Consider the following 26,760-nt stretch of genomic DNA (forward strand, 5'->3'; position numbering starts at 1 on the left):
GCAGCAATTACAGCTGTGAGTCTGTTGGAATAGGTCTCTACCAACTTTGCACACCTAGATTTGGCAATATTTCTCCATTCTTCTTTACAAAATTGTTCAAGCTCAGTCAAGTTCCTTGGGGAGCGTTAATGGACAGCAATCTTCAAGTCATGCCACAAATTTTAGATTGGATTTAGGTCTGGCTCTGGCTGGGCCACTCAAGGACATTTATCTTATTGTTCCTTAGCCACTCCAGTGTAGCTTTGGCTGTGTGCTTTGGGTCATTGTCATGCTGAAAGGTGAACTTCTGTCCCAATTTCAGCTTTCTTGCAGAGGGCAGCAGGTTTTCCTCAATGACTTCTCTGTACTATGCATTCATTTTCCCTTCTATCCTGACAAGTGCCCCAGTCCCTGCCAATGAGAAACATTCCCATAACATGATGCTGCCACCACCATGCTTCACAGTAGGGATGGTGTTCTTTGGGTGATGAGCTGTATTGTGTTTGCACCAGATACGATTCAAGGTGGGCTTTCTTGAGTACTGGATTCCTTCTTGCCATCCAAGTCGTGCCAGGATTAAGTTGACTATCGAACCAGACTTCATCAATCTGATCGCGGTGTCAGGGGACAGTACCTCAGATTCCCGCAGACACTTAAAATCCAGGCCGGTAATTTGGGGGCTTGTGTCTGGCCTTGTTGTTACCTGCTTTTCTAAGAGATTTCGTGACTGACAGGAATACATTGTTGCCGGTTTTAAACTCGCTGTCAGCAGAGATGTTAAAGCTTCTACTGTTAAAATATGTATTTAATGCAGCTTAGCATTATAAAACTGGAGACTCTGTACTGGTCCTCAGTTGAACTTCTTGCACTGGCATAAAATCCCCTTATGTTGTTGAGATTTTTTGGACTTATTTCCATAAAATGAATGTCCATATTTTTTTTTCTTTAAGTGAATTAACCAGCCCATGCTGTAGTTATTTTTATTTTTTTATTATTATTTTGTTTGTGTTTTTTTCATTCTTTGTTTGACATCTACAGCATAGTCCACATTGAAGTATAAAATACGAACAAAGAAATGATAATATAGCTAGTGCTAATACGAAGCTTGAAGACATTGAGAAAGATTTCTAGTAAAAACATTAGGCATAGGTTCTTTTTTTCTTTAGTATGACTACATAAACCATCACTGAAATATACTAAAAAACATACATCCCCAAAATTTAAACATGTTAAAGAACTTACTTGGCACAAGTTGCCGTCAGCTTTGACAATCTTAACAACAGCAACAATGGGAATCCAGACCAGTATGAAAGCAATCATGCACCAACCCATGACGACCCCCCAGATCGGATACTGCACTGTCCCATATGAGGGCGAGGTGAAGGTCACCAGGGACCAGATCAGGACTGCCTGTTTACAGAGATACCACGTCAAAGAAAACAGCCTTTATAAATTTAACTTCCATCTGCTAATAACTAAACACTGACAACTAATGTCCTTCATCATTTTGGTGATCTGTGGACATTATAGTCCCAATTGAAATCTTTCCAAGAAGAGTGGGGGTGTTATTCCTGGAGAACAACATCCGAGTGTGTTATAACAGTTAGTCGATAAATAGCATGAACTGGCTTGGCTAATGATTCATTCTACGAATCTTCTAATTAAAAGTGGCTGTGTGGCTTTAAAGAGAAGGGGGGTGCAGGCAGATACATTGTTGATTAATGAATCCACAGTTTGTGCTACGAATCCACAGAAAACTGTTGATTTGCTAATAAAACCACAGTCAGAACAATTCAACACAAGACAAAGATTACCTGTAATATGGTTTCTTCCTTATAGGATGATGAACTCCACACAGTGTGAACTGATCTTCATGCTGCTTAGTCAGGAGCAATAAACTGATCTCTTACCCAGAGATCATTGATATAATCTTTTTTGGCACCAAAGCCCACGTCATCACCAATCATTGTCCAAATTTTGAAAATAAGAACAGTAAAGAAAAGAGGGGAAAGGAGGGTAGGATAAAGGTGTGTGGAGTTTATCATCCTAAGAAGAAACCATATTATAGGTAATCTTCATCTTCTTATCTCATCTGATGAACTCCACACAGAGTGAACCTATATCAAAACATTTAGCAGTAGGGTAGCTGGTAGAAGTTAGTAGAGGAAGACACACAATACACAGAATAAAGCAGGCTGAAAACAACTTATTCAAGTTGTAATGCTAACAAATTCTCAGAGGAGGCCAGGTATCAGTGTGACATGTTACGCATATTTTAGTTTTGCCCTGATACTAACCCTACCTTGCCCTGTGGGTTTTAATGGATACTGAAGATGGTTTCCTTCCAAGGCTGCAATAGAAATTGATGCAGAATGAGATGCAGATTAAATGTGTCTGTTTGGAGACAGTTCTGCCCTGGTTTTGTGATCCCTCTACTGACATCACAGAAATGCAGAGACATTTTTCTTTCCTGTGGTCAGGGTCTGAACTGTGTTAACCTCAATAGTTAATTACCTCCTGAGGCTCCCCTGAGTCACGATGTGTTTCCTTTGGGTCTTAGGTGGTATCCTCATCAAACACTCTAGCCAACCTAGGGTGGGACCTACAGCGCAACATTCCCAGCAACGTAGCATGTTGGAGATTGCAGCAATATGACCATTAATGGAGGGTAGGTAGAACTTCTGTGAAACAGGTAGCTGAGGTATGATAATAAATGTAGCTAGAAAGACTCCAAGTGGTGCATGATTTTGGATTGCACCTGAGGACGACTTCTTTCCATTCATCTGCTTTTAATTTAAAATGTGTTTATTTATTGATTTTCACCAAATAGGAGTTGTACTTGTTCAGATAACTATACCTCTTTAGTAGTTACCATTTAGTCTTCAGGCAGCTATCATCAACTGCAAAGTATTGTTCTGTTGTTCTGGACATCAGAGGAGCTAAAAACAAGACATACATATGCCAGTCGACAAATAAATTGATTGAATTTTGTGATCTGCTGATCACCACTGAAAACTGGAGAGATTAAAGTGTTAGATTGTGTTCCTCTGTAGTGAGAAAAAAAAGAAAACTCTTAAAGTAGTAGTTGAATACACCCTGTAGCACGTGCGGTGGATCTCTTACTCATGGGGTACCCTCTGTGCCGAGTATATCCGGGAGGCTATTGTTGAGTTGAGCAAGTAGGTTGCCTGGATTGTGATGCTTATTGATTGAACTATGCCCTGTTTTAATTGGGGAAATGGTTTTCAGCACACTGCAGGTTGATCTTTTTGAAGGTGTTAGTTGTGGTAACTACTTCTCTGATTAATCTGCTCCTTAAAACTGCCACCTTGTGGTTCCTGTTGTAGCTCTGAAAGAAAGCTTGCTGTTGAGGAAAACTGTGAAGATATATTTAAAAAAAAAAAAAGGGACACCACTATGCGTGTCACCTGTGGTTTTGCTTCTTACCAAGGAGCTTACTTCTGCCTGTCCAGAGACTACTGCAATAATGTGCTGTTGGCCTGGCCCCTATCTAGAAGAACCTTGACAACTGATGGCTTGTGACCATACTGTCCTATGTGAAATACACTCTAAGATACACTCTTCCAGCAAGTTTATAGAATTGGATTTACGGAAATGCCAAGAATATGCTGTGGATAAGCAATATTTCCCTGTAGACCAAAAAAGCCTGTCTGGGAAGACAAAAGTAACAAGTCTTCTTGATGGGCTCCACAGTTTTGCCCTTCCTTCTCTTTTTTTGTTTGAGAGAGACAGGCTTGTCCTCAAAAGACATGTTTGTATGCTTTGTGAATGTACTTTATTTATACTTGGTGAATCTGATCTATGTCTATGCCTTGTGAATGTACTTCATCTATACTTAGTAAATACTTCAACTTCACCCTTGAGCTGGTATTGGCAGATCCTGATGGAGAATTGAGGTATTACTGTACGCCTCTCCTCATTTATTTTTTTTTATACTTGGAATGGATCCCTTGGAAGGACGAGAGCATGGATTGAATTCTTGTAAAACTCTGTGTGTAACCAGTTCTCAGTGTGCAGGCCTGGTGTAAAGTGTTTTCAATGTTGCTGGTTATCCTTTGGGGTAGTCGAGTCAATTCCAATTCCAGGACCATAGGGGGGAATATATATTTTGCCCGCGTTGTAGAAAGTGGGGTAGAGGTACAAATATCAGGAAGTAAACTTAACTCTTTTGTTATTATGGCTATAGAAAGATCCACATCCTTGGCCCTGCTGGAAGCGGCTTTCCTTCCAAAGGGAAGTAGAATCGCGAATGCATAAAAGGCAATTGTTGGGTTAAGGATCCCACACTGGGGAAAGCACTTCTCAAAGCTGCAGAGCAGTATAGATCGACTCACACCTCCCTCCTATGGAACAGGGAATCCTTCCTACTAGTGCTACTAGAGATCCATTTGGAGGGGCGGAACACAAATAGCATGGCCTCTTAACTATGGCTCCTGACTACAGAGTTATGAAGAGGGAGCACTGTATATGTTTGGCCATTAAAGTTAAGAGGATGAAAATCCATTCTTAACAGCATCAGCATATCTGTATGAAATTATTTAACTATTGTGACCGATCTTCCTTGTGAAAGGTTTGTTTGTGCCCTTTTAATGCAGACACAGACACAACAGTACTCTTTAAAGCATTTTCATGCTCTTTTTATTATATACAGAACTTGAAACAAAACAAAACAAAAGCCTATCTCCACTTGTAGACCTTTTCTTAACTAAAGGGTTGGGACGGCTAAGCCATTTACCCAACCTTGAACAGTACCGGACAGCTAAGCTGTTTACCAGTTACACACATTATTTCAAAAAGGTTCACACAGTACCTTTACTCAGGATTCACACACAGCATGGTCACAAACAGTCACATTCTCACATTAACCCCATCCCTGCTAAACCACCATCTAAAGACACAACACCAACACTTACAGGCAGTGTGATGCCCTGCCATACTATTTTAGTATTTTATATTTAATTTGGCACACACTCTTACAAGGTGACATACCAGAGTACAGGCAGATCTCTAGCCCATTAGGCCTCCAGACTGCCTCCTATAATTTATTTATTTATATACTGGTTCGAGACCCATACTCACCTATTTGGGTCTGGTACGTGTTTAAGTCTGGATCCTTACATTTGTGAGAGGTGAAACCTTCTCATCCAAGCACCATCATAAATACATCCTAGCATCATCATATATGCAGGTGATTTCTCCACACACCCCATTGGGTCTCCAGACCACCTCATAGAAGGGTAACCTTTTAGAGGTTTCCTTATTCTCTGCATCACTAGATGCTACAGGAATCATCCCCTCAGGACTCCTTAACATTCAGGAGTGGGTGAAACCCTCCCACAGCATCAGCATTAGTACATACACAACAGTGTAATCGAGAGTGACCTCATCTGGACAGGAGCCAGTGATGTCATCCAGGACAGTCACTGCATGCCGAGAGTACAGATGATCACCTGTTGCTGTGTTTGTTGTGGTACCCTGTCAACGAGTTATCGGCTACCGTACCTGTGAATAGAAAAACCTTCATACCTTAACCCACTGGAAGAAGCCTCTGGTCTGTGTCGGCAGGAAACCCTTTTTCCTCCTCCCGCGGTGCAGTGAAGCTTACTGAACCACTCGCACAGGGAAAGATAGCTGTACCCTTTTCAGAGCACTGAAATAGCTGGTAAAACTGTTTGCCATCTAGTCCTACAGTTATGATCTTGTTTTTAAAGAGGATGACCCTATTTGTCTGGCCATGCTAGAACCCTAAGACACTAACCACTGGAGTCGAAGGGGCTGTTATATAACTTTACTGAAAGCTAGAAAGGCAATATATATAAACACTTTGATAAAACAAAACAATGAACAAAAATGCAAGCGCCTATGCTACCTTCGTACCCAAGCGAATGCAGGAGAAATTTAGACAATGATTGGCGGTGACGTGGGCTTTTATGGAGGAAGTGACATGGGTTTTGGCAATGGAAAAGATTACATCAATGATCTCTGGGTAAGGGATCAGTTTATTCCTCCTGACCAAGCAACATGGAGACCAGTTCACACTGTGTGGAGTTCATCAGACGAGCAAAGCAACATCATTATATTATGCAACAGTAATTTCAACAATTAGTTAATAATACTATTACACATTTCAAATATAACATTTCAGTTGCAACATTGCATTGCAGTTTAGTATTTCATATAGGTTTTGCATTTATTTTAGTTTAACTGTTATTTAAACAAGAATACAGCCCACTTTCGAGTATTTTTCATCAAGAACGCTCTCTGTTCCTGTTTCACATTCCTTGGTTTTTAGCATTTTTTATTTTGTAATGTCACTTTCATGTTCTACATCTAAAACACAGTCCTAGCTATTATCTTCACTTACAAACTCCAAGGAACTCATGACAACATTCCCACTGTTTGAACTATGCGTAACAAAAAAGAGCAAAAACAAAATCCAGTGACCAAATTAACAATCAATTGAACCTCATTATTGAACAAGTATCAATTTGGAAGAAGATTTTTAAGTGGCATTAACAACCCATAGTGTTTAAATAAAAAAAAAAAAAATCCACAGCTTCTCCTACTTAACGGCAATTGAAACAGTTAATTATTTTTACCGATTTAACACTTGCTGTAGTTTATACCTTATGAATTTAGTGAAGGGGATTGGGTCTTGTAACCTAGAATTATGGTATGTATGGAATGGTTTCCATGGTAATAGACCAGAGGCTTAAAGAAAAATAAATCATTCCCTGCTCTGCCTCCTTAGTTAATAATTTCCCTTTGCAGTGTTGTGATGGTTTAACCTGAATAAACCCTGAATGAATGTTTCATGTAAATGTGAATTCCAAAAGATAATATTAACTTAACATTTAAAAGTAAGATAAATAAACAACTGTATAAAAGAACTTGACGCCAGTACTCACCAAAAGCAAACCCGGCGAGAATACAAACCAACAGGCCTTCCAAAACCACCAGAAGGGGCGCTGTTTCTTTCCAATCATCATTTCAATGTCTTTAATGAATCGGTTTCCACCTGAAAAAAAAAAAAGACAAAAACAACACAGAATATCAATGGGCTGGTAGTACTGAGAGGCAGCGCCTCAGTGGTTTACACTGGTGTAGCTCTATAAATGGGCCTTCCCTGTTTCTTGAGCAGATATGACAAAGCAACAGGAAGGAAGCAGTGGTACTTGGAGCTCATTTGCTGCCAGACCAGCAAAGACATGAAACTGTATGAAACCTATTAATAATACATATTTCAAATATATAAATTTGAACTAATCAAACATACCAATTGCAGGATCAAAACAGACCAAAAGAATCAGAGAATAACTTTGTACAAGGAATGGAAGAGGTATAAATGTGACATGTCCCTTTCTAAGTGGCTTGGGTATGTTTCTATGAAGCTACAGTAAGCGTCTAGCACTTACCATAGATGTAGCTGATTCCTATGAGTTCCAGTACTGCAGCAATGAGAATGGCCCATCCTGCACAGAAATGATCAATAAAATTCACCCAATAAATTCCAGCCTGAAAACAGAAAAGAGAGGAGCATGAGTAACTGTAAATCTGGTAAATCCAGTAACACAATCGGAAAGAGTAGCAAGATATTTGTATCATGAATCAACCACTTTACACCATGTTCTTTTTCATGGTTAGCCCTAATTTACCCATACCATGTATCCACATATGGAACCACAATAAAAGAAGACTTAGTGGTCCAGTGGTTAAAGAAAAAACTTGACAATAGGAGGTTCTCAGTTCAAATCCCAGCTCAGCCACTGACTCTGTGTGACCCTGAGCAAGTCACTTTACCTCCTTGTGCTCCATTCTTTGGACAAAAACCAAGGTTCATTCTCTGATAAGGTTCTAGAGTGAGTTGTTGCAATTCAATTACAAAAATGTCTAACTCTTAATGGTATATTCGAGAAGTTTCAGTCTGGCTTTCATGCTGCACCGAGACGGTCCTTGTCAAAGTTGTAAATGATCTGCCTTTGATACTAGACCAGTAGTTCTTAACGAATGGTGCCAGTCCATGACAGCCTCTTTGCCAGTGCTTGTAAGATTTTATTAAAATTATTAATTTTTTTTTTTTAAGGTAAAAAAATATATTTTAAGAAAAAAAAACTAAAAGAATATGTATATTTAATAAGTATGAGCGGAATTTCACTCACCGCTCATAGTAAACTTCCTTTCCACTCCATTAGCTCTGCTCAAGGTCTTCATTTTAACATAACGTTGGTGTGCAAGCTTTCAACAGAAATTGAGTGTAGTACTGTAGTAGAGAGCAGCAAATGAAAGATTTGTTTTTCTTTGATCAGATATGTCAAAGCAAGGGCCTTTGGATCATTTTCGGAACTAGTAAAAGTTCAGTGAAATATAATCAAGATGAGGAATGTGATGAGAATGCAATGAAAGGGAAGAAGGGTTGGAAAAGATGAGGAAATGCTCGGCCTTCAACAGAAAATACCATGGCGCTTATATAAAGTGTGGGTTTATTCCAAGCGGGGATGAAGAATGCCCAAAACCTCATTGTGTTGTGTTTGGTGTGATTCTGAGCAACAAAGCTATGAAACCTTCAAAAATGATTTGTCACCTGGAAACCAAACATCCGAACTTAAAAGAAAAGCAAGTCAAATTTTTTCAATGGAAGCGAGATGAAGTGAAGTCTCAACAGAAACTACTGCATGCCACCTCAACAAATGAAGGTATGTTAAAAGCATCACATCTACTAGCCCTTTGCATAGCCAAATGAAGGTGTGTTAAAAGCATCATATCTGCTGGCCCTTCACATAGTCACCATTTACAATTGGTTAAGAATTAATAATGCCTCCAATAATAAATGCCTGTCATGAAGTCTTGGGTGAAGAATTAATAATGCCTTCAATAATATATGCCTGTCGTGAAGTCTTGGGTGAATAATTAATAATGCCTTCAATAATAGATGCCTGTCATGAAGTCATGGGGGATATAGCTGCCAAAAAGAAGTCAGTGGCATTCCTCTGTCAAACGATACTGTCTCACGTAGAATTACTGAAATTAAAGAACATATTTAATCACAATTATAGAGAGAGTGAAAGCATCAGGCTGGTTTGCAATTCAATTGGATGAGTCGACGGACATTTCCAGTGCCACAGTTCTTATTGTTTATGTGCGCTATGCACACGAAGGGGCATTTCACAAAGATGTACTTTGCTGTGAAGAACTGCCATAAAATACAAATGGTGCTGAAATTTTTCGAGTTCTAAACAAGTATGTGACAGGACGTGGACTCCAGTGGGACCGCTGCACTGGAATAACAAGTATGTGACAGGACGTGGACTCCAGTGAGACCGCTGCACTGGAATAACAAGTATGTGACAGGATGTGGACTCCAGTGAGACCGCTGCACTGGAATAACAAGTATGTGACAGGATGTGGACTCCAGTGGGACCGCTGCAGTGGAATAACAAGTATGTGACAGGATGTGGACTCCAGTGGGACCGCTGCAGTGGAATAACAAGTATGTGACAGGATGTGGACTCCAGTGGGACCGCTGCAGTGGAATTTGTACTGACAGAACAGCCGCAATGACAGGCAGATATTCAGGTGTAGCAGCAAGAGTGAAGGAAGTTTCACCGGCTGCTCAAGCAACATATTGCTCCATTCATAGGGAGGTATTGATAGCCAAGAAAGTATCTCCAGAACTTAATGAATTCCTCAGTATAGTAGTTAAAATGTTGAATTTTGTGAAAGCAGATGCACTCAATTATTGCATCTTTGCTGCTATGTGTGAAGTAATGGGAGCTGACCACCATCACTTACTTTTACACGCTGAAGTGCTGTGGTTGTCACAAATCAAAACAGAAAAAAAAACAGGTGAAAATGGCCTAGTCCTTAAAGCGGTCCACAGTAGTTTAGGAAGACAGCAGGCTGGTCCCTTGCATCAAAAGGTTAAGAACACTGCTGTAGACCATTCCATCCTACTGAATCATCTTGAAATTATAATGGGACTGTCTGGGCTTGTCCTATCCTGGTTCAAATCTTTTTTTTTTTTTTTATAGGTTTCAGTTCGTCTTTATTGAAGAGGTAAAATTGACATTATTGGAAGTGTCTGTGGTGTTCCACAGGCTCCATTCTAGGTCCTTGTTGTTTTCATTATATGAGGTGACATTATCTGCAGACACGGAGTGAACTTCCATTGCTATGCTGATGATACCCAACTATATTTGTCCCTAAAGCCAGGAATTTCTTCTGCCTGGGTGTTGTTAGTTACCTGCCTTACAGACCTCAAGCATTGGCTGGCACATAATTTTTTAATATTGAATTCAAATATAACAGAAGTCATGCTAGTCAGTTCACAGAACCAACTAAAAGGGAATGTGGGATTACATGAGCTCGTCCCTTGCAGTCTCTCATCAAAACTTTGAGATTTAAGTTTGTGGGTCACCATTGATCCTGATCTCTCATTTGAGACTCATATTAGAGAAGTTATTAAAGTATCTATTTACCATTCAGGAAATATAACCAAATTTAAACCAATTATTTCCATATCTGATGCCGAGAGACTAATGCATCCCATTGTTTTGATTATTGTAATGCAATTGATTATTGTAATGCACTTTTTTTCTGGTTTCCCAAATCATGTGGTATCCTGCTTGTAGCTTGTTCAGAATACTGCCGTGCTTTACACTGGCTCCCTGTGCAGTATAGAATTTATTTTAAGATTTTGCTGTTAACTTACAAGGCCCTGAATGGATTAACACCTAGTTATTTCCAAGAGTTACTGACTCCGTATCTTCCAAACTGCACTCTGAGATTACAGGATGCGGGGCTGCTGGTTATTCCTAGGGTCAACAAAAGCAACATGTGAGGAGGCAGGGCTTTTTCTTGCTTCGTTTGTCAGGGAAACCGGGGCTGTTACAGTTTTCAAGTCAAGACTAAAAACGCACTTTTATAAACAGCTTTCTCATCTTAGTGGGTTTTAATGTAACCTTCAAAATGCTTTTATATAAAAAGTGCTATATACATGAAATAAATAAATGCATTTTGATGAACTTGACATTAGTTTCTCCAAAGAATGATTTGGTCTCTGCTGGTTTTTCAGACTGGTATCATAGGAAAAATAAAAACCAAATTCACTATTACACTTATGCACACAATTTTGTATTTTTGTTTTTGTATTATAACTATAATTACTGTATTATAAGAATGCTCACTGCATCCCCTTAGAAAGCTTGACATGTTCCTCTGGTTGAGAAGCACTGGATTCAACAGCAGATCATTCAAGTCCAGACCACAGGTCAAAAACACAGAGATCTAAAAATGCCCACACCTTTTCCAGAGCAGGGAGACTGCAGGGTTAATAAATCAAATCACATAGGTTTCTATACAGTACCTACCCTAGTAACACAGGGGAGCCCAAGAAGAAAGCATGTGGCACAGAGAGCAATTGTCACGTGAATTCCCTTAGATCGTAACTGGGGGAACTCATCTTGCAGGGTTGTTTTGATAGTTTCTGTGAACAAAATACAACTATTATTAGTATTACCTACATCTACTAAGCCAGTGTTAAAACAATCAGGATACACTACAATACAGGTACATTAACTACCTAAAGTAAAGAGTTTATATGTGTTGATTTGGTTTGATATTGTTGTGAGGGTAAGTCAAAAAGGACTTTTTCTTCTTTAATAAAAGATAGAAATAAAAGACTGATAGTCTGATAGCTCACCTATAAAGGCAAACATGGAGTCGAGACCCAGTGTTATCAGCATGAAGAAGAAGAGCACAGCCCACAAGGGGGAAACTGGCAGCTGGGAAAGGGCTTCTGGGTATGCAATGAAGGCCAAACCGAAACCTGCACAAAAAAAACACAAAATGCTTCAAATGACAAGTTTGTTTTTTATACAGTAATACATCTGGTTTCTGATTACACCACAACTACACTTTACCACAGGAGTCAGAAAGCAGCTTAAGTGACATATTACAGTAACATAAATAAGCAACCAAGCATAATGCAGCCTGACAGGAACAATGCTATTTTAGTACCTTTTCAAAGTGTTCTATGTATTGCAACAGTGATGTGCTGTATCATGTTGTCTATTCATCCACAGCCTGATGCTTATCCTAAAAACTACATTTTGACTACAATCTTTTAACTTAAACCAAAATCCCTATCGGTTTGTGTGGCAAAGTAGTTTGCAGTGCGCAGGTGTAGGGATGATGTGGCACTTAAGACAAGGACAAGAAACAAAGTTGTTATGTATTTGGGTCCAGAAATAACAGTTACACACAGAACACACAACTCCAAGAACAAGAAGAGCACATGCACCTTTGCTTTTATACTCTTATAACACGCGGCCTTGCGCGTGTTAGCTAACACGCGGCTTTACACATGTTGATGTACACTGTAACAATTTGGGTGCGTGCTGTGCACGCGAACACATTCTGTACCTGCAGTGGTAGATATAACAAAAGAACTGGTGAAATGATGGTTATTTATTTGTAATCCACAGTCTGAAGACAACAGTAAATAATACAGGATGACAGGCAAAACAGCGTGGTGTACTGCTCTGTTTAATCCACGGATTCAGTCCCAAAATAATAGTCCCGATATATAATCACCAACAATAAACACAAACACGATCACAAGTCTGAAGTGAGGGCTCTCGTGCTCATGGTGCAAATACAATTAATTGTGACTCAAGTTCTGTGTTGTCTGGGTTTTGTGCTGGCCTGTAGTGATAGCTCCGCATTGAGCTAGTCGTCTAACAACAAGTATTTTAGACACGACAAAACAAACAAAACACTCGCAATAACAGTACGGGTTACAGATCACCTCGCTACGTCCCCTTATATACCGTCAATCACGTCCTCTTGGTTAAGGATTGCAACCGTTCCTCCAATCTGCACCTGCGACATCGTTTCCCTTCCGGGATGATGATTTAGTGTACCGTAGCTCCGCCCCCTTTCTAGATGGCCAACTTCCGCCTAACCCAGGAAATGAATTGTCTGGTCATCCAGTCCAGGGTACTCTCTTCCCTTTACACAGCGCCCTCAAAGGTCGGGAGGGAGCTTTATCACCAAGAATCAGTCTGTCTCTGTCACAGTTTAAAATGTGATTTGCTACAGAGCAGATGCTTATCTGTGTGAGAATTTCATACTGTTCGAATTAGCAGCCTGCTTTGTATCTCAGGCAAGATGATCCAGATCAATGTTTGCTCTGTGTGTATCCAACCTGATCTCACAAGGAAAAGGATAACACAGTAACATCTTGCCGAGGTTCTGAAAACGTTACTCAGTTAACGCTGTGCTCGATCAACTACCACTCTTTGTGGTTACATTACCATAGAACCCCAAATTTCTGTCTGTTACGTCTTATTTTTGTCGTAATTCTGAAATTAACATTGCATTCATGGGGTTGTTGGGAACATCTAAAAATTTCAGAATATTAGCTCTTGTACTTTTTACAATATAACAATTTTTGTAAGTTTACAGTCTGGTTCAGCTTCTGTGAGCTGCAAGCGTGAATTTAAAGTGACAGGCACCCAAAAATGCATTCACGTTTTCTCAAACATACAGTACTGTGCAAAAGTTTTAGGCAGGTGTGAAAAAATGCTGTAAGATAAGAATGCTTTCAAAAATAGACATGTTAATAGTTTATATTTATCAATTAACAAAATGCAAAGCGAGTGAACAGAAGAACATTCTACATCAAATCAATATTTGGTGTGACCACCCTTTGCCTTCAAAACAGCATCAATTCTTCTAGGTACACTAGCACACAGTTTTTGAAGGAACTCGGCAGGTAGGTTGGCCCAAACATCTTGGAGAACTAACCACATTTCTTCTGTGGATTTAGGCAGCCTCAGTTGCTTATCTCTCTTCATATAATCCCAGACAGACTTGATGATGTTGAGATCAGGGCTCTGTGGGGGCCATACCATCACTTCCAGGACTCCTTGTTCTTCTTTACACTGAAGATAGTTCTTAATGACTTTCGCTGTATGTTTGAGGTTGTTGTCATGCTGCAGAATAAATTTGAGGCCAATCAGATGCCTCCCTGATGGTATTGCATGATGGATAAGTATCTGCCTGTACTTCTCAGCATTGAGGAGACCATTAATTCTGATCAAATCACCAACTCCATTTGCAGAAATGCAGCCCCAAACTTGCAAGGAACCTCCACCATGCTTCATTGTTGCCTGCAGACATTCATTCGTGTATCGCTCTCCAGCCCTTCGACGAACAAACTGCTACAGTCAAATATTTCAAATTTTGACTCATCAATCCAGAGCACCTGTTGCCATTTTTCTGCACCCCAGTTCCTGTGTTTTCGTGCATGTTGAGTCTCTTGGCCTTGTTTCCACGTCGGAGGTATGGCTTTTTGGCCGAAGTCTTCCATGAAGGCCACTTCTGACCAGAATTCTCCGGACATTAGATGGGTGTACCAGGGTCCCACTGTTTTCTGCCAATTCTGAGCTGATGGCATTGCTGGACATCTTCCGATTGTGAAGGGAAGTAAGCATGATGTGTCTTTCATCTGCTGCAGTAAGTTTCCTTGGCCGACCACTGTGTCTACGGTCCTCAACATTGCCCGTTTCTTTGTGCTTCTTCAAAAGAGCTTGGACAGCACATCTGGAAACACCTGTCTGCCTTGAAATTTCTGCCTTGGAGAGACCTTGCTAATGCAATATAACTACCTTGTGTCTTGTTGCTGTGCTCAGTCTTGCCATGGTATAACTTTTGACAGTAAACTGTCTTCAGCAACCTCACCTTGTTAGCTGAGTTTGGCTGTTCCTCACCCAGTTTTATTCCTCCTACACAGCTGTTTCTTTTTCAGTTAATGATTGTGTTTCAACCTACATATTGAATTGATGATCATTAGCACCTGTTTGGTATAATTGTTTAATCATACACCTGACTATATGCCTACAAAATCCCTGACTTTGTGCAAGTGTACCTAGAAGAATTGATGCTGTTTTGAATGCAAAGGGTGGTCACACCAAATATGGATTTGATTTAGATTTTTCTTCTGTTCACTCACTTTGCATGTAGTTAATTGATAAATATAATCTATTAACATGTCTATTTTTGAAAGCATTCTTACTTTACAGCATTTTTTCACACCTGACTAAAACTTTTCCACAGTACTGTATATTTTTTTTATTTCTGCAACAGAAGTGCCTAGAAACCCAAGTGCTATGGTATCAGACTAACTGTCTAAGTGTGTACTGAGTTTCAAGAACTTGGCTTTTTAGGTTCAGATGCAGCACCTATGCAGATACCAGTACACATGCACATGCACTACAGGACCCTACTGCATCTAAAGAGACAAACCTTTTTTGATCTATGCGGTAACACACAAGCATTAGGTGCTACCCTACTTTTTGCCCGTGTGCATTTTTGAACTCCCATCCCTTCCACCGGGGTGCTATGGAGCACACAAAATGAAGCAAAATCAGGGGTTTTCGACATTGATGGGTAAGTCATAGGATCCTCTAATTTTGTGTTTGGTTATTGGGGGACAAGGGAAACAATGTAGTGCCATCTGCATTAAAAAATTACTACCCCAAAACACACACTGGTATGAAAACTTTTGGGAAGTTGGAAGCATTTTTTCGTGAAGGGTCAAACCTAAAGTTCAGACTTTTTGGACCACTTGTCAAGCAGGTTGTGCTGAGTTCATAAGTGTTTGAATAAGCTTTGTACGATATTCCTAGCCAATGGTTGCTAACCAGCTGAAAGTGCGTAAAATTATGTTTTTATATTTTACGCACTTCCTAGGTCAATGTTTTGGGATGTAATGTATGTTCACATGAATAGATCCTTCTGGAAATCGAATTCAGAGCCTAGGGGCATGATACACATGGTGTTTCACTTTGCTATAGAGTTGAATGGGAGAGGTGTTGGGCTCTTATTGACCGAGTAGCTTTGCAAGGCTTGGGGCAATAGGGGTCTCCTTAGTTGCACTAGTGTCTTATCTATCCAAAGAGCCTCTGTTTGACTCGCAAAGCATGTGCAATGAGAACTGCACACGTGTTTGTGGCAAAACCATGTGCAGTGGTGTCTGCAAAGGTGCTGCATCTGAACCTAAAAAGTCAAGTTCTTGAAACTCAGTGCACACTTAGACAGTGTTAGTCTGATACCAGAACACTTGAGTTTTTAGGCGTCTCTGTTGCAGAAATATAAATATATATATTTGAGAAAACGTGAATGCATTTTTGGGTGCCTGTCACTTAAACCCAAGCTTGCAGCTCATAGAAGCAGAACTAGACTGCCAACTTACAAAAACTATTATATATAAAGTACAAGTAAAGTTTGTTCTCAACAACTCCATGGATGCACTGTGTTAAGTTCCAAATTACGACAAAAAAATAAATGATCATTTGAAAACAGTACAGTACTGAAAAGGTTAACAAAATATGAAAAAAATAATCTATGTTTGAAACAAATCTAGTACTGAAAATGTTACGAAACAGACACAGATTTGTGGTTCTGTGGTAACGTAGCCGCAAAGCATGGTGGTAGATCCAGCAAAACTGGGTAATGTTTCCAGAGCCTTTTGCAGTTTGCAAAACCTGATTCAAAACTATCAAAACTGCCAAAACTTCAACATGTCATAATTTAGAAAAAAAAAAAAAGAAAATTTAAATAAATACTTTCTATTTCCGTTTTGTTTGGCAAAGCTGGTAAACACATTTCCATACGCACTCAAAAGATTATCAACCTTAACTGCAGTACCCCAAAAAAAAGAGAGCCCTTTCAAACACTGGTATACTGTATATTGTAATGCTCCAAGGAAATAAACAGGTTCACACAGGCAGTATTCATCCAAACTAATTATTGTGAACACTGGTAAAAGAAACTAAAAGAAAAGGACTGCTGTCGGTCGCAATTCACGGCAAAGAAATAATAATAAAATAACTGTCTCTTCTCAGTCTCTCACTTGCTCTCCTGTTCACAACGCTGTTTCAGAATGATTATGCTAGAGAATATGTTCTTGTAATCATTAACCTTTCTTTCAATTTGTTAAAAAACATGCCTTCTGAGATGAAAATCATTGGGGCTTAACAACGCATCTGAATTATCTCTTATGAATAGCAACTGCCGTTAAATAGGCGGCTATGGGTGAAATGTGATCCTGTTTTCTCATTTCGACACAGCTTAACCCTTTATGAAGAGACCCCTTGGTGTCTAAAGGGCAGCGAAAGTTTTGGCAGTACAAAGAGAAAAGACATCACAGCCTGCTTCTGAGAAACTTTTAAAAAAGGTAAGAAAGATGGAAACCGCTGTAAATCCGATCTATTTGACACAGGGCCGGACCAAATAAAACCCTACTCGCGCTTGCGAAAGTGTAATTATACTTTAATATCATTAGTTTCTATATCGCATTTTCTTTATCTTGAAACCAAAACTAGCCATTTCCAATCCACGAAAGGGGCGGGGACAGATATCGCTTGTTTGGGAAGCAAAAGTAGGAAGGCACAAAACAGCAGCTGTCGACCAATCACAGCTTACATTCCAGACCTTCCAAAAGAGGCGGAAACAGGAAGAAGGCGCGCCAGAGTTATATATATATAACATTATTATTTTAGTGGTTGTACTTTTCTTACAGGCAGTTAAAGTTGTGTGTGTTTTCTAGAGTTTTGTTAAACAAGTGTGTTGTGCAATTGAATGAGTTGTTTTGTAGATGTTTATTATTGTACAGGTTATATTTACATGTACAAGACGTTAATAAGAACAAAACCAAAACCAATATATTTTTCTGCAATCAGAATCGAGTGCTGATATTGTAAAGTTAACATAACCTATGACAGTTGTTCATATGTTGTTTATGTTATTAGTAGTAGCAGTAGTGTGGCTAAAGCATTTATCCAGCAAGGCACCTTGCATACAACACTTGAGAATGAATATGTAGTACACCGGGCTGTAACAATACAAGTAACCAGGTTTGGGGTCCATTCCTATTTTCCATTTCCAGTTCGGTTTTATAAGCAAATCCAGCACAGGGTTAGTTCACTTATAAAACAGGAGTTTGACAAAAAATAATAAAACTGGAATTGGCCCCAACCCTGAAAGCAACTGAGTTTTAAATGGATGAATTTCCAGAAAATCACTGAAACTACAAACATATAGCATATAGGGTGGTACACACCCTATATGCAAAGTGTTGTTATTGTACCTTATTCAGCTGAAGCTAATGTAGAATACACCTCTTCTTTCCCAAGTGCAGGGAGGATGAACACATTATCATGGCAGAGATAGTGGAGAGATGGGACAAGCTCTTCGGTGTGCAGAGCCTTTCTCTTGTTCGAGGTGCCAAGGCCCATATATGGCAAGACATAGCAACACAGGTCTCGGCATCTTCGAGTGGTATAAGAGATGGCGAGGACATCAGCAAAAAACTGACTTACATCAAACAGAGCTTAAGAACCAAAGTGGCTGCCCAGCGGACGTCCACCACACAGCCTGGCAGGGGAGATAACACCACACTGGAACTCAACCTCCTGGAACAGACTGGCGGGGGAGACAACACCACACTTGAACTCAACCTCCTAGAACAGACTGGCGGGGGAGATAACACCACACTGGAACTCAACCTCCTGGAACAGACTGACGGGGGAGATAACACCACACTGGAACTCAACCTCCTGGAACAGACTGGCGGGGGAGATAACACCACACTGGAACTCAACCTCCTGGAACAGACTGGCGGGGGAGATAACACCTCACTGGAACTCAACCTCCTGGAACAGACTGACGGGGGAGATAACACCACACTGGAACTCAACCTCCTGGAACAGACTGGCGGGGGAGATAACACCACACTGGAACTCAACCTCCTGGAACAGACTGGCAGGGAAGATAACACCTCACTGGAACTCAACCTCCTGGAACAGACTGGCGGGGGAGATAACACCTCACTGGAACTCAACTTCCTGGAACAGACTGGCGGGGGAGATAACACCTCACTGGAACTCAACTTCCTGGAACAGACTGGCGGGGGAGATAACACCTCACTGGAACTCAACCTCCTGGAACAGACTGGCGGGGGAGATAACACCACACTGGAACTCAACCTCCTGGAACAGACTGGAGGGGGAGATAACACCACACTGGAACTCAACCTCCTGGAACAGACTGGTGAGGGAGATAACACCACACTGGAACTCCACCTCCTGGAACTGACTGGCGGGGGAGATAACACCACACTGGAACTCAGCCTCCTGGAACAACATTTGTTGTCCCTGATGGGTCATGAATGTGTGGAGGGTGTCGATGCTCCTGATGTTGGCTTTGGTAAGCATACAGAGTTGATTAGCAAAAGTACTCATCACAACATGAGGATTTGATTTCAGTCTACACATATAAACACGTATACATACAACCTATGTTCTGGGGAGTAACTATTCATGAGTATACTGAGTGAAACATGCATGAATTCCGTACACATCAAAGCTGTGAATTACAACATTAATAAATACTAGCCTGCCCCTTTACCTGTCTTTTAAAGGAGAAATGAAACTAATATGTTTGAATTTTTTAAATTTATTTTCAACACAAATGTAGTTGCACTCACAGAACATTAACATTAAACTATCTGGTCTGTCACATAGGGCCAGAGCCACCTCTGGTGGAAAGTTCCGGCACCCTGTCACAGACCAAGGAGCATGACACTGTGGACTCAGACACCATCAGCAACGAGGGCAGCCACGAACACCAACAAGAGCCGCCTCCACTGCCTCCACTTCCAAATGCAGGGGTCCACCTCCATCTGGCCTCCATCTTGGCAAGCATCCTGAGCAGACAAGAGCCTCCCTACAAAAAATAAAATAATAGTAACTTTTTTAGACAGAAAATAACATTGCAGTTTAATAAACATTCTTTTGGTTTACATGTGTAGTGTTTTCTTTAGTTTTTTTTTTTTTTTTTTTTTTTTTTTAACGCATTTTTCATATTTAAACATATAAAATTTTATAAATATATATAATTATAACATATAAAAATTTAGATAGCCTATTTCAAAGTGCAATGTAAGGCTTAGGACATTTTGGAATGTGGGAATATGCAGCATCAGGTAATAAGACCATAAGAATATAAGAACATAAGAAAGTTTATAAATGACAGGAGGCCATTCGGCCCATCTTGCTCGTTTGGTTGTTAGTAGCTTATTGATCCCAGAATCTCATCAAGCAGCTTCTTGAAGGATCCCAGGGTGGCAGCTTCAACAAAATTACTGGGGAGTTGATTCCAGCCCCTCACGATTCTCTGTGTAAAAAAGTGCCTCCTATTTTCTGTTCTGAATGCCCCTTTGTCTAATCTCCATTTGTGACCCCTGGTCCTTCTTTCTTTTTTCAGGCTGTAAAGTCCCTTGGGTCGACACTGTCAATACCTTTTAGAATTTTGAATGCTTGAATTAGGTCGCCACATAGTCTTCTTTGTTTCAAGACTGAACAGATTCAATTCTTTTAGCCTGGCTGCATATGACATGCCTTTTAAGCCCGGAATAATTCTGGTCGCTCTTCTTTGCACTCTTTCTAGAGCAGCAATATCTTTTTTATAGCGAGGTGACCAGAACTGAACACAATCTTCAAGATGAGGTCTTACTAGTGCATTGTACAGTTTTAACATTACTTCCCTTGATTTAAATTCAACACTTTTCACAATGTATCCGAGCATCTTGTTAGCCTTTTTTATAGCTTCCCCACATTTCTGAGTCAACAAAAACTCCTAGGTCTTTTTCATAGACTCCTTCTCCAATTTCAGTATCTCCCATATGATATTTATAATGTACATTTTTATTTCCTGCATGCAATACCTTACACTTTTCTCTATTAAATGTCATTTGCCATGTATCTGCCCAGTTCTGAATCTTGTCTAGATCATTTTGAATGACCTTTGCTGCTGCAACAGTGTTTGCCACTCCTCCTATTTTTGTGTCGTCTGCAAATTTAACAAGTTTGCTTACTATACCAGAATCTAAATCATTAATGTAGATTAGGAATAGCAGAGGACATAATACTGATCCCTGTGGTACACCACTGGTTACCTCACTCCATTCTGAGGTTTTTCCCCTAATCTACTTTGTGTTTTCTACATGTTAACCACTCCCTAATCCATTTACATGTGTTTCTTTGAATCCCAGCTGCGTTCAGTTTGAGAATTAATCTTTTGTGCAGGACTTTGTCAAAAGCTTTTTGGAAAGCTAAATAAACCATGTCATATGCTTTGCAATTATCCATTATCGATGTTGCATCCTCAAAAAAATCAAGCAAGTTAGTTAGACACGATCTCCCTTTCCTAAAACCATGTTGACTGTCTCCCAGGATACTGTTACCATATAGGTAATATTCCATTTTGGATCTTATTATAGTTTCCATAAGTTTGCATATAATAGAAGTCAGGCTTACTGGTCTGTAGTTACCTGGTTCAGTTTTGTTTCCCTTTTTGTGGATCGGTATTACGTTTGCAATTTTCCAGTCTATCGGTACCACCCCTGTGTCAAGAGATTGCTGCATGATCTTGGTTAGCGGTTTGTAAATAACTTCTTTCATTTCTTTGAGTACTATTGGGAGGATCTAATCTGGCCCAGGGGATTTGTTTATTTTAAGAGCTCCTAGTCCCTTTAACACTTCTGCCTCAGTTATGCTAAAGTTATTTAAAACTGGATAGGAACTGGATGACATGTGGGGCATGTTGTCAGTATCTTCCTTTGTAAAAACTTGTGAAAAGTAATCATTTAACATATTTGCTATTTTTTTTTCTTCCTCTACGATTTTGCCATTTGTATCTCTTAAACATTTAATCTCCTCTTTGAATGTTCTCTTGCTGTTGTAATATTGGAAAAACATTTTGGAATTGGTTTTAGCTCCCTTAGCAATGTTCATTTCTATTTCTCTCTTGGCCTTTCTAACTTCCTTTTTGACTTGCGTTTGCAGTTCTGTGTACTCTTTCTGCATACTTTCTTTCTGGTCCTTTTTTAATGCTCTGTAAAGTGCCTTTTTTCGCTGAATATTTTTTTTAATTGATCTATTAAACCATTTTGGCAATTTAGTTTTACATTTAGATTTGTCTACTTTAGGGATGTAATTGTTTTGCGCCTCTAGTACTACATTTTTGAAGAACAACCATCCTTCTTCTGTGGATGTTTTCTCTATTTTACTCCAATCTACTTCTGTTAGTCTCTGTTTCATACCTTCATAGTTTGCTTTTCTAAAATTGTAAACCTTAGCTTTAGTCATTACTTCTGGGGTTTTAAAATACTCTTCAAATGAGACCATGTTGTGGTCTAAGTTTGCCAGTGGTTCTCTGACCTCTGTTTTAGTTATTCTGTCTTCGTTATTTGAAAAGACTAAATCAAGGCATGCCTCCCCTCTAGTCGGTGCCTTGACAAATTGTGTTAGGAAGCAGTCATTTGTCATTTCCACCATTTCAATTTCATCCATCGTGCTACCCACTGGGTTTTCCCATTTTATATGGGGGAAGTTGAAATCCCCCATTAGTATGGCTTCTCCATTGCTACATGCATTTCTAATGCCATTGTATAACAGATTATTTTGCTCACTGTCTGAATCTGGCGGTCTGTAGCATGCTCCTATTATTATGCCCTTTGAATTTTTGTCCGTTATTCTGACCCATATTGATTCGGCTTTGTTTTCTTTGTTCAGGTTTAACACCTGGGCTTCAAGACTGTTTCTTATGTATAGCGCTACCCCTCCTCCTCTTCTGTCCTGCCTGTCTTTCCTATACAGTGTATACCCACAAATATTATATTCGTCCCCATCACTCTCAGACAACCAAGTTTCTGTAATACCTATCACATCATAGTTACTTGTTAGTGCAGTAGCTTCAAGTTCTAAAATTTTCTTTCTGATACTTCTAGCATTTAGATAAATACATTTAATGGTTGTCTTACCTGAGTTGTTGTCCTTTTTGAGGCCACCACATCTTCAGCCATGCGTTTAGATTAATTATTTCCAGCTGTCCATATGGTCCTTTGCAAGGTGCCGGTAGTATACCAGAAAATACCACAGTTTTGGTTTTCTCTTTTAATTTCCTTCCTAGCTCTCTGAATTTGTTTTGCATGGATTTTGGTCTGTCTCTTCCAATGTTGTTTGAACCGATGTGGACAATTACTACCGGGTCGTCTCCTGTTCGTTCTAGGAACCTGTCCACGTTCTCAGTGATGTGCTTAACCGAGGCTCCCGGAAGGCAGCACATTGTTGGGTCCAAACTGCGAATTGAACTTGCTGTGTTTCTCAACATGGAGTCCCCAACAATCATGACCTCCCTTCTTTTTGCTGTCTGGTCACCACTGTCAATAGGGTCCTGGATGTTGTTCCTTTCGTTCTCTTGTTGTTGGTTCTGCTCATCAAAATTCTGAAGTGACTCAAATTTGTTGGTTGTTTTGATTTCTGGTGGTTTTGTTTGACGAAGTTTCTTTTTTTCCCTGTTTCTGCCTACCTGAACCCAGCTGTTCTGACCTTCTATCTCCCTGGTGGCTTTCATTCTGTTAGGGGTGATGCAGACTTCCATGAATTGTGGGTGTGCTAGCTCCTCAAGATCCTGTTGCTGTGTCATTTCTTCCAGCTTCATTTCTAGCATACTTACTAGTTTATGCAAGTCCTGGATCGCGCGGCACTTTACGCACACTTGGTTTAGCTCTGCTGGGTTTTCTCGGATTTCCCACATCATGCAGGTGTCACAGATTACTGGCTTGAAGACCATGTTGATGTTTTTTTTTTTTTTTTTTTTTTTTGAAGTTTAGTTTCTTCTGCAGCTGTCAACCTGCTTTCCAACTGCTTCTAAACTGCTCTGCACTTTTCCATGCCTGTACTTCTCCCACTCGCTGTCGCTGGGAAGACTGCCTCGTTTAGCTGAGTTGTTCTGCTGTGCTGTTGGCTCCTCCCCTTGCCCGTGTGCTGAATTTGAATCAGCTGCTCTGAGTTTCAGCTTGTTTGTTATCAGAAAAACACACGCGGCTGTTTGACTTTGAGCTGCAGTGTTTCCCCAATGTCCTGTGTTTTCTGATTAAAGCAATTAAAGATGCAATTTCTCCTTACTGCTTTTAAACTGCTCTGTAGTTTTCCACGCCTGTACTTCTCCCACGCTGTGGGAGAAGTATACTGTGCAGTTTGTGCATAATATAATATATATATATATATATATATATATTATATATATATATATATATATATATATATATATTATTATAAACATACGGACTGCCTACATAAAATGTTGTTGGGTGTTTTGCTGGCATTTTTTTTGGCCCTGGGAATAGGCTCCCACATCCTCCTCAACTTCAGACCCATCACGTCCTGCTTCCTCATCATCGGGATCACGCCATTCCTCAGCAAATGGCTGTTCTAGTTGCTGAGGAATAATGTAATGTTGCAATGATGATGCTTGGACACTTTGAGGGCTTGTATTGTAGGGCTCCACCTGATCTGATCCGGAAATGCATTTTTAAGGATCCCTCATTGTAGCGCCCCTCCACCTTGGTCAGTGGATTTTTCACAGGTGCTAAATGCCAGGAGCGAAGAGGAAAACCACTGTAACCTGAAGGAGGAAAGGTGAAAATATATATAATCAGCTTAATGCAGTTACCGCATGTATTACATAACAGTACTGTATTGATATAACATGATGTATAAAGTATTAAACACACATGCACTTACCAATGAGGTGACCCTTGCCGAGCTGTCCCTCTCTGTCAAATGCTTCGAGGGGACTTTGCCGCAAAATGTAGGAGTCATGGTATGATCCTGGGAAACGTGACACGACGCTGGTGATTTTGCAATCTGATGTTTGCCATTTGCACGTTGAGGGAATGGAAGCGCTTTCAACTCAGATACACATATGCATGTTCCCCAGGGGACTTGATTGCTTGATTACCAAGAGCCCCTATTATACGAGGGAAGTCTGCTACACTATAGCATTGTTGTTTTACTTGGTGATGGCTTTCAACAGATGGAAACCTAATGAAGCACCACCAGCGCATCTGTCACATCTGGTGCTCTGGCACGATCCCACTGTATCCCCTACTGTGGTTTGAAAGGAGCCGATGGCATAGAATGCCAAAGTGGGACAGAACTTTTATCTCCACAGAAGTCGAAGCACATCACACAAGGAGGTCGAAGCACATCACACAAGTATTCTACAGTGTTACGATCAAACTGAAAACGATCAATCAGGAGGTGATCAGGAAGTTGGGTTAGGTCCTGATGGGGTCTGAAGGTAGAGAGTGCCACAATTGCCTCAATGTCAGCCATTGTTAGGGAAGCAGGTTGGTGTGTAGCCTTTATATAATTCTGCTGATAATAACAATTGTATTGGTGCAGGTGTGTAACCGTTACATTAAGTAATTACCGGTATGCCTGTGTGTGTTTATGTGTAAATGTTTTAATGACACACATCTTTCAATCTGCAGCAGAGACAGAGTGAATTGAACCACGGCTTGAAAGCCTTTTTGTATTAAAAGATTCATTCATTCTTTATTAGTAGTCCAGTTTGTTTATATTTGCTTTACTTGAGTTTGATGATGTTCATTGTAATGGAGCACTGTGCCTTTAATTATTGCTTTACACTTAACTTGAACTAGTACAAAAAAAAAGTAGTAAAGAATAAAACTGTCTTGTCCGTATTTTGTTTAAGGGTGCAACAAACACAGCATATATTATGTTAATAGGAATAATGCATACAATATTTGATACTGTAAATTATTCATTTTAAATTATTCAATGTTGTGTGCAAGTGTTCGATATATGAGGTCAGTGGAACGTCTTGAGGAATGTACTGTTTTTGTTTTGCAAATATCAGGATGTTTAGTGTTTTTTTTCAAAAACTGCGAAATTCTTGTGATGTGATTTATAGCTGGAATTCAGTAGATTTGGTCAGGCGATAGCAAACCACTCCCCCTTCTCAACCCACTTGCAGTCACCATAACTGTTTTTTGAAGGGTCAAAAGGGCTTGTTTTTGTTCCACGAGATTTCGTTTGGAACTTTGATTTGGTCTGGCCCATAGTTATATTAGAACATTTATTCTGTCTCATGTGTTTTAATATTTATAAATATCAGAAATGAGTGGATAAAAGCAGATACTATTTCATGAACTGAATGAATCAGGTACGTTTTTCTTCTCTTATTACTGATAATAATGGAATGAATAACTAATATTTTATTTATACATATTTATTTTGAGAGAATAATCAAGAGTAGTGTCCATTATTGCTTATAAAGACCCTGAGAATAAACATGTATTATATCACTGCAATCACTCAGGTGAAACAATGTCTTGTAATTTGCCCAAATCAATATTTTTCAACAAAACTTTCAGGTATTGTAAGGTCCCTTGGGACATAGAATAACATTTTTTTATACATGTATCTCTAAGCAGAATTAATAATCAATATTTAAAAAGAAAAACTAAATGCTGTTTTGTGTGGTTTTTGAAGTATTTTATAATGTTCCACAGAGTGTTCTGAAAAAAAGGACACCATCTCCAAGATGCTACTGTAAAAAAATAGAGGTTTAGTGAATTTTTTTAGCAAGAGTTGGGGAACATTGTCAGAGCAGAAGGAAGCAAGTTTTCTTCCAGGACAACCTTGTACTTGGCTTGATTCATGCGTCCTTCACAAAGACAAATCTGCCCGATTCTAGTCTTGCTGAAGCACCCCCAAATGAGTCCAGTTTTCAGCTTTGCCCAACACCTGGTTAGACGGAGACCTGGAGAGGCCTACAAGCCACAGTGTCAAGCACCCACTGTGAAATGTGGTGGAGGATCGGTGA

At 39.8% G+C, this 26,760-nt stretch overlaps 3 protein-coding genes across 4 annotated transcripts in view; 2 read left to right on the forward strand and 1 right to left on the reverse strand.

The window, feature by feature from the left end:
• The window catches only part of LOC121295398 (type-2 angiotensin II receptor-like), a 34,266-nt gene extending 17,052 nt beyond the window's left edge, over nucleotides 1–17,214 (forward strand). Inside the window, exon 2 of the mRNA XM_041219961.1 lies at nucleotides 17,133–17,214. The gene's annotated coding sequence lies outside the window, so the exon portion shown is untranslated. The remainder of the gene's footprint in view (nucleotides 1–17,132) is intronic.
• Nucleotides 1–26,760, reverse strand: part of slc6a14 (solute carrier family 6 member 14) — a 78,012-nt gene that overhangs the window by 11,829 nt on the left and 39,423 nt on the right. The window contains exons 9-13 of one of the 2 annotated variants that reach the window (XM_041219958.1): nucleotides 11,699–11,824; nucleotides 11,367–11,482; nucleotides 7,416–7,515; nucleotides 6,909–7,018; nucleotides 1,222–1,389 (exon numbers count right to left, since the gene is read on the reverse strand). In XM_041219958.1, coding sequence (XP_041075892.1) covers nucleotides 1,222–1,389; nucleotides 6,909–7,018; nucleotides 7,416–7,515; nucleotides 11,367–11,482; nucleotides 11,699–11,824 — 620 coding nt within the window. Of the gene's footprint in view, nucleotides 1–986; nucleotides 1,390–6,908; nucleotides 7,019–7,415; nucleotides 7,516–11,366; nucleotides 11,483–11,698; nucleotides 11,825–26,760 lie in introns of those variants that run through there. The other variant, XM_041219957.1, reaches the window with a different exon arrangement.
• LOC121295396 lies at nucleotides 17,151–19,834 on the forward strand. The gene is made up of 3 exons (XM_041219959.1): nucleotides 17,151–17,239; nucleotides 18,198–19,269; nucleotides 19,587–19,834. The coding sequence occupies exons 2-3, from the start codon at nucleotides 18,222–18,224 to the stop codon at nucleotides 19,799–19,801; spliced, it is 1,263 nt and encodes a 420-aa protein (XP_041075893.1). The 5' UTR covers nucleotides 17,151–17,239; nucleotides 18,198–18,221; the 3' UTR covers nucleotides 19,802–19,834.

The sequence above is a fragment of the Polyodon spathula genome, chromosome 20 (assembly GCF_017654505.1).
Source record: "Polyodon spathula isolate WHYD16114869_AA chromosome 20, ASM1765450v1, whole genome shotgun sequence".
Lineage (NCBI taxonomy): Eukaryota > Metazoa > Chordata > Actinopteri > Acipenseriformes > Polyodontidae > Polyodon > Polyodon spathula.